The following is an 8,328-nucleotide window of genomic DNA, read 5'->3' as shown; positions in this document are numbered from 1 at the left end:
TGCGCTGTACTATTGTTGACAGATGGATGATGCCCACTGTAAACAACAAATCTCTGTTTGGCTTCTATAAACCAGGGGTTCTCTTTTTTTTTTCATGTCAAGGACCCCCAAACTGGCCGCGGAACCCATCTGAAAAGATTTTGTGACAGGGACTCCAATAAGAGTAGATTTGTGTAAACATTTTCAAAACAATGCAGATTTCGCAATTTGTCTAGATTTATTTATTTTTAAATCAAAAGATTGTAGATGTAAAGTATAAAAGTATAAAAGTATAAAATAGGGTTAAAGTGGTTAAACCGATTGTGATGGTATGCTATATTAACTAATTTTGCTGGAGATCCCCTAGAACCCCCTCAAGGACTTGTGGGGTCCCCGGACCCCACTTTGAGAACTGCTGTAAACAATGACAAAGTTTAGTACCTTCTTAGCAACAGCATTGGGCCCTGTGGGGGATGCCCTACCATCCCTGTTGGGAAGCTCAATCCCAGGAAGGTACTGAGAACCTGGAGGCGCCTTTGGCTGCAGCACAAAAACAAACCAAGAAATAAAAGTGAGAAATTAAGATAAGACAATACCTTAATTGATCTTGCGGGGGAAATTCACTCACCAAAGGCAGCACGGCAGTTAAGATTCAGTTTCAGGGCAAGAAAAAGTACTGTAGAATAGATACAGTTGGGTAAAAAGAAAACATCACACTCAAAGAAACACCACCAGTAATGAACAAAATATACAATATACAACTTATACACCCTCAACAGTGCAGGATGAAAGAAATACAAGAGAACGCCCAGTAAGCAAGAGAGAGTAAGAAAGAGAAAAAGAAAGAGAGTGAAAAGATGTTACTGTAGTGAGTGAAACACGTTGGTGTAGGCGAGGACGCGGGGTTGAGTGAGTGTGCGAGTCGAATAGTGCACGAGAGAAAGAGCATGTCAGCAAAAGACAGCAAGTGTGAGGGAGAGAGAGAATGTAAGCGAAGCGAAGGAGAGAGAAGGAGGGAGGGAGGGGTGAAAGTGACACCATCTCCATCACGCCCTGCTGGGGAGCGTGCGTCTGCCAGCTCTGGTTTCCCCTGACATGCATTGCTTTTCATCAGGCCTGTGAAAGGAGGGAGCCCCGTGGAAAGCCTCTCCTGTGTCGCGCTAAATTGCTCCTAATGGCCATGGATACTTGGGCCTAACAGATCACTTTGAAAGTGAGAAAGTGTGCTCGCCCCCTCCCTCCCTCCCTCCCTCCCCTCCCTCCCCTCCCCTCCCTCCCCTCCCCCCTTGTGTCAAGGCAGAAGCTCTGTTATTATAATGTCTGTTATATTTAGAAGTTATGACAGAAGTTGTGTCACTATCATGTTTCCTCACTGTTGTTTTGTCCCAGTAACAGCATAACTGTGAAACCGTAGAGAACGTTAGGAGGACCAGCACTGTCTGGTTACTGACTGACTGTGGACTACTAACCCTCACCCAGCATGGACTCTTTCACCTGGACTACTAGGATGTACATTGCCGAACTGACAGATGCCCGTTAAGGATAACTGTTGAGAGATTGTAGTTATATTCATTCATACTGTTGATAGTTTGTACATATTCATCCAGACACTCACTGTTCAAGGTCTGTTGAGTGTTGACAGCGCATGTGTGTGTGTGTGTGTGTGTGTGTGTGTGTGTGTGTGTGTGTGTGTGTGTGTGTGTGTGTGTGTGTGTGTGTGTGTGTGTGTGTGTGTGTGTGTGTGTGTGTGTGTGTGTGTGTGTGTGTGTGCATGTGTGTGTGTGTGTGTGTGTGTGTGTGTGTGTGTGTGTGTGTGTGTGTGTGTGTGTGTGTGTACACGCATATACTGTTTCCGCTCTACACTAAATATCTTTGCAGACAATTGCTGATTTAAAAGCTCACAACGTGACACATTGCAACGTGTTGAGTTTGTAGATCAGCTATTGTCGGAGAATGTTAGTTGCAAGTTGATAGTCTGTACATAATTTATATATATTCATTGTTGATAGACAATGCGCATTCATCCACCTGTATGTTCATTGGTGATAGGCTGTACATATATTTATTCTGAATTTGCTCAGGATTTATTGAAAGGATAGTCCCTTGAGATGTACTGAGCATCTCAGTTTCAAGGGGGTCCCATAGATACAAGAAAATTACAGAAATACGAAGAAATCATTACATAACCTACACTACAACTACACAGACAGCATTCATCTTCAATAGCAATAGACGTAGTATATTAATTCATATATTATTCACTGTACATTTATATTTATTTATAGACTGTACATGTCCGTTCATTCATTCAGAGATCTAGTGTAGATTTCTAGGGCCAGCAACTAAGTATTTTATATTATTATCATCATCATCATTATATTTATGTACCACCTGTACCACTCATTCTCACTGCTGTTGCTGCTATGACACCTGAATTTCCCTCCGTGGATCAATAAAGTTTTACCTTATTGTATCTATCTTCTACAAATAAAAAGCATGTGTCTGTCAAATCAATTTACAGAAAAACGTACTTGTAGATGGTCATATGGCATTGTGCCACTGGACTCAGGTGTCAGTGTGTTGTTCTCCAGTGTCCCCTTGATACTTGCGTACTGTAACAGAAATAGAATATCACATTTACTAAGAGCAATAAAAACAGTCTAACATTAGCGTTTTGTGAGGGCAGTATGAGAGTTAGATAACAGCCTTCGCACCTTGCTGTCCTGCATCTCTAGCGTGTTCAACAAGTGAGTTCTCCTTCTCTTCTTCTTCTTCTTGGTCTTCGAGTTTTTCTGTGCATTTTTCTGAGGAATACAGAGTCAGTCACACAGAAACCAAACCTCATGACAAACACTGTTAAATGGGAATTCAGTTAAGCTAAGTGTTAGAAATACAAAACTGTCAGTGACCTTGGCAAACGAGTAGAGGTCAACTGGTTGCTCATCAGAATCTGAGCTATTTCCACTAGATCCGCTGGTGCTGAATGACAAAAAAAAGAGAGAACAAAACAAAAATCCAAGTTTTAAAATGCAATTAAAAGCCTGGTGTTGTCAAATGGTCTTTATAGAAATGTTAGATTATCAGAAATTGTAAAAGACAAATATGAAAAAAATAATGATTCATTCAATTTGATTAAACTTAAATTTGAAAAACAACAAAAACTGTAGACTTACCTTGCCTCATGATCAATATTGGCTGGTCCAGAAGACTGATCAGCAAAATCAACACAAGACCTAGCAATCTCCTGCAGCTCTCTAAGACATGCAATATACTGCAAAAAATAAGTTGTTTAAGCTTTGTGATCCATCTGTAAGATTTTGAAACAAACAAAAACATTCAATGGAAACCCACCTTTGACCTGTTGGGGTCACAATAATCTAACAATGTATCACAAAAATGAAATCCCATCATCTCCAAGTCCTGTGTGTTGAAATGAGTTCCTGTCCGTTGACCTGCAAAGGGATCAAATACAGTAAATCGTCCACCTTAATCACTTCCAGTGATGAAATAAAACAACTCAATGTGGAGTATAGTGAGTTAAACACAGTCATGCTGGTCTCTGCACCAGTGCTGGATCCACAGAAAGAGATCTCCAGGGTAAAGCTGTTGAGGACCCCAAGTCTCCATAGAGCCACTCTGCCAGTCCCCTCTTTACTGCGTTTGATCTTGAACTTACAGTCCTGGAAGGAGAACTGAAACACAAATACAGACCTGTTGAGTTTATTGAGGTGTACTCACTCTACAGAACATGTCTTTTTGACAGTACTGCATGCATGGGGGGGGGGCTATAGGAATTTCTCTGACTGTTAGAATTTACAGTATCCATTTGTTCATGATAGGGACAGGGACATTTTTTTTCAACACTGATGTTGTTGAACGTATTGTATTACTCAACGTATTACTTTGTGGAGGAAAAGGTGAGCGAGAGAGTAGATAAACATACCAGGTCTGGGCAGTTCTTGCTCAGCATCAAAGGGAAGATGCGTTCATGTGGGGGATTCTGGACCAGCCCCAGGTTCTCGCAGCCATATGTGAAAATATTCTGCTTGCGACTGTGACCATGGAGGTCACAGTATAGCAGCACCTTACCCTTCTCACACAACCTGGAGAACAGTAAAAAAATAAATAATGCTGTGGGTTTCTGAACCAATTGTAACTTTGTTCTGAAAGGCAAAGCTGGTTGTCCGATTGTTCAAACATTAGTACCTTTGGACCATGGAACGTGTAGCCCACACAGTGGGAAACAAGTCCTTAAAGCTGGACTTGTATTTGCGGTTGAGATCTCTTCCTATCAGAGAACATCTGTTATTTCCCACAATCACACCATCTGGGTTGAGCATGGGCACCACTTTGAACACGAAGGTGTCTCGGAGCATGGCCGCATCAGGAGAGTCCTCCAGCAAGAAGTTGAGGATGCCCTTCATCACCCAGGAACTGTTGGTCTCCCCTGGATGGATCCGGGCTGTCAGCACCACCGCTGGCTTCAGCGTGCTGCCATTGCTTTCCTTTTGGCTGGAAGGGTTTGTCACAGTCAGCACTGGGACCAGGTTCCCTGCCAGAGTGCGACACAGGGTCCGGACTTTACAGTAGCGTGAGCGCCTGGCGTCCCGCTCAATTTCAGAAAGCTGGGCCCACATGTTGGAATAAGTGTAGGGGTAGCAGTTGGCCAGGTAACAGGTGTCCTGGTCATAAGGAAAGCGAAGGCACCAGGAGAGGGAGTAGCAAGGCCGGTTGAAGTTCTGGCGCCCATTGCGGTAATAAGAGACACTCTGGCCCACCCTGTGCCAGCCAACTCCCTGACTTTTGGCCTTCTCTTCAGAGTACAGCAAAGGCAGCTGGCCCAACTTGTACAGACTGGTCATCTTCATCAAGTTGGTAATGGTGAAGCGATAACGCACATGTGCTCGGGTGTTCCTGACCTGGAAGTAAAACCACTGAGTGTGCTTCTTGGTATAGAGGTCAGTCCGTAGAAAGAGTTCATAATCAAATTCACCTCTGAAAGAGAATGAGTTTACAGTAGGCTATATGAGACCAAACAGACAGATATTGCAGTGCCTATGAGTATACTGTGAACTGCTAGCTACATCATCTTACAATTTGACAGCCTTTAAGAGGTTGCCACTTTCAAAACGTCCTTCAAACAGCAGGGTAGTGTCATCAGGCCCAGTTAGGGGTACAGCACCAGGACTCAGAGCTGACTGACGGCTCCCACCAACACAAGCCCCCGAAAAGTAGTTTTCCTTCTCTGTAAGACAAATACATCAATTACACAGCGACATGATAAGAAATGTGTCATATGTCTTCAGGGAATTACTGTGAGGTTGTGACCATAAAAAGATGACAAATAATTACTAACAATTTGATTCTTAAGATTGTAAATGCACTGGAAAGCTTTTTTCACCTACAGGTTACAGCAGGAATAGATATACAAAAAATAATAATGATATGTTATATGTGCTAAAAGATTTGATCGCATACCCAGCCTTTATTTTCCCTGGGTGAGGGCCGAGGGTGATAAAAGGGCAGAGAGCTTGTGCTGATTGGGCAGCTGCCATATCATCCCAAGGGAAAATACTGACCAATCAGGGCACGATAATGTTGCATTATTCCTAGGGCTGATACGGCAGCTGACCAAAGAGCACAGGCTAAGGTACCACCACACGCTGAATTGTCACCGTGAGAAAGACCTTGCTGATAAAAGAATTTAAGCCTGAGATATACCGGTACTTAATTGCACTCAGGTGTCACACACTGAAAATAGCTGACAGCTTTACCATGTTACACATGGATGAAACTCAGCCACCAAACATGGCTGTTGTGGATTGTTTTGTCAAATTCATGGCTCAAGAGGCACAGAGGAGCCACAACAGAGTGGAAAATAGCGACCTTCAACATTTTGCTGCTTTATGGCAAGGCCTGCCATGTTTTCAGCCAACTCCGTCCCCACACTGTTGGGAAAGCCTAGCAAGACTACCATTCGTTTGCAAGGGCATTTCCTCATTGCCAGTAAAGATAAGCCATTTAATAAATTAAACTTTTGACCAAATATCATTTTGTCATCTTGTGAATTAATAAGGCATTGGGTATGTGAAAAATAAAAATAATAATAATCACCTGGAATTCGTTGTTGCATTGAGTATTCAACCTGGGGCAATGACGAATGCCGAGTGATTATCACACTGCATTATTATCTTTGGTGTTTCTTTATAGCAATATGTAATCTGAAAGTACTACACACAACACATTTTGCCATCAGGCTTTGTCGGGTTTTCTCAGTCAAATGCTGCATACCTTCTTCTGTATTGTAGACAATTATGCCGTCCATGTTTGTTTCTACTTGTTGCTCAGTAATAATTGTCTTCACCTGTTCATAAAGAGGCTCTGGGATGGAAGGGGCCCACTCTGGAAAACAGGAGAATAAAGTCCTCACAGGAGGTGTGTTCAGTGATGCACCAAACCAAACCATGGTACCAAACCATGGTACCTATGGCCAAGACTCCACTAAAAATAAACAATCCTGTCATTTTGTCTTCAGTCAGACTAACAAACAAACAGATCCCAACAGATACAAGCTGCATAGTTAAACTATTACTTAAACCAGTGGACCTGTGGGTCGGGACCCCCCCACATGATTTTGGGGGGTCCCCAGATGATAGTAAAGAAAATAAATGAAATGAAAAAAATACATAAAAAGTAATCAAACTATAGCCTACTATAAAAACTGGTCAAACATTGGCCAAATTGTCAAATAATATAAGAAAGAGGCAAACATTTTGAAAATAGCTGATCTACAAGCTCACAACGCCTCGCAACGTCAGGCGTTGTGAGCTTGTAGATCGGATATTTTCACAATATTTATTTGTGGAACCGAGTCAAACTAAATGTAATGCCTCAACTCCTACAATTACAAGTGCTTGTCAGGGTGGGGGGTTCCTTTTTGGGGGGGTCGCAGCCTGAAAAGGTTGAGAACCACTGACTTAAACCACCAGATTTCCTTAATATTGTGTCTCACCAATGTGATGAATCTGCCTGGGTATGACCACACACTCTTGAGGCCAGCGCGGAACTGTTTGAGACATGTGTCCAGACACACCGTACAGATGGCGGGGTTCTCGCAGTCGGGCCACGGCTCTCCCTGAGTGGGTCTCAAACACCACCTGGGTGGTTCTGGGTAATGACTGAACACTGCGTAATGCTGTGTGGAAAGATAAGCTACAGTGAGTGACTGACTGCATATTCGAGATAATAGTTTGACTGCCTAATTGATGCCCTAAGGAATATTTAGTGGAGTGGAGGGGTGGGCTGATGATATTGTTAATGTAACGTATTAGCAACTAATTGTTGGAAATGTAATCGGATAATGTTCTACACCGCACTACATAAAACAACCAATTAATGAAAATATGACATAGGCCTGCTGTATATTCTGCACATACCTTCATTTTTATGTGATGACTGATCCTGATTCTCGCATATAGATGACATCAGTACCATTCTTCTATCTCTGACGCATGTGACATTGAGTGCTTCCACTGCAGGTCGGCATCATATGATATCCTTGTCCTTGTAACTGTTGGGAGAAATGAATATTCTGGCCATCATGCCTAGACACTGACAGCCACCTTCAGATTTTGTCAATCCAGCGTATTTGCTGGGAACATTTCTGCAATGATGCGTCTTTCCACCTCAGGCCAGGCTTGTTCCAAGTCTTATGAGTCAGGGAAAAAAAACGAATGTAAAAAACTGTAACAAGGGCCTATTTCCAGAACACATGCAGTGGTGCTGCCAAGAATGCAATCCATCCAATTACCCTCTGTCACTTAAAACTCTGTCACTTAACACTCATTGACCTGGTCACATGCATCTAGCTTACTATGCTTCCCAGACAGATGTAATTAATATGATAGACACTACTTCATAATCATTGCCTGTAACCCATAGATAACCAGACAACCTTGTTTCCATGACACAGACACACAGATTCTTAACTAACTACCACCAGATGCACTGTAATGCCATGCTGAAAGTAGATCCTGTACATTGTCAGCGTCTGAAATGTTGTTATGGTATTCATAATAGACTATAGCCTCTGTCAACAACAGGTGTCCTGCATTCAAAGCACCATGGTAGCTATAGCGTTATTGTTTTCTCATCATCAGCCTCGCATGTTATTATGTGTAGAACACATTTAAGCCAGCGGGAGCTCTGTCGTTAACGTTATGATTTACATCCTTACATGATATAAATATCGTATGTATGCCATAGCTAGGACTTGTGTTGCCAACCTTAGCAGGAGAGCTACAACCACTCAATTTAGGTCTTATGTTTCAGGTGTGTAGCCATGCTCTT

At 42.5% G+C, this 8,328-nt stretch overlaps 1 protein-coding gene across 1 annotated transcript; it reads right to left on the bottom strand.

The window, feature by feature from the left end:
- Positions 1-2,645: 2,645 nt before the first annotated feature.
- Positions 2,646-7,214, bottom strand: LOC308092319 (cytosolic carboxypeptidase 3-like; the record flags this gene model as incomplete). The annotated part of the gene is made up of 10 exons (XM_080438169.1): positions 2,646-2,783; positions 2,889-2,958; positions 3,153-3,250; positions 3,331-3,431; positions 3,545-3,671; positions 3,923-4,082; positions 4,186-4,974; positions 5,074-5,224; positions 6,271-6,381; positions 6,992-7,214. 10 exons carry the CDS (start codon positions 7,212-7,214, stop codon positions 2,646-2,648), a joined length of 1,968 nt encoding a protein of 655 aa, XP_080294295.1.
- Between the last annotated feature and the right edge of the window lie 1,114 nt (positions 7,215-8,328).

This window comes from Gymnoscopelus braueri, assembly GCF_963280865.1.
Source record: "Gymnoscopelus braueri genome assembly, chromosome: 9".
NCBI classification, from domain to species: domain Eukaryota; kingdom Metazoa; phylum Chordata; class Actinopteri; order Myctophiformes; family Myctophidae; genus Gymnoscopelus; species Gymnoscopelus braueri.
The sequence above is the reverse complement of the archived record's forward strand: the minus strand, read 5'-3'. Positions and strand labels throughout refer to the sequence as shown.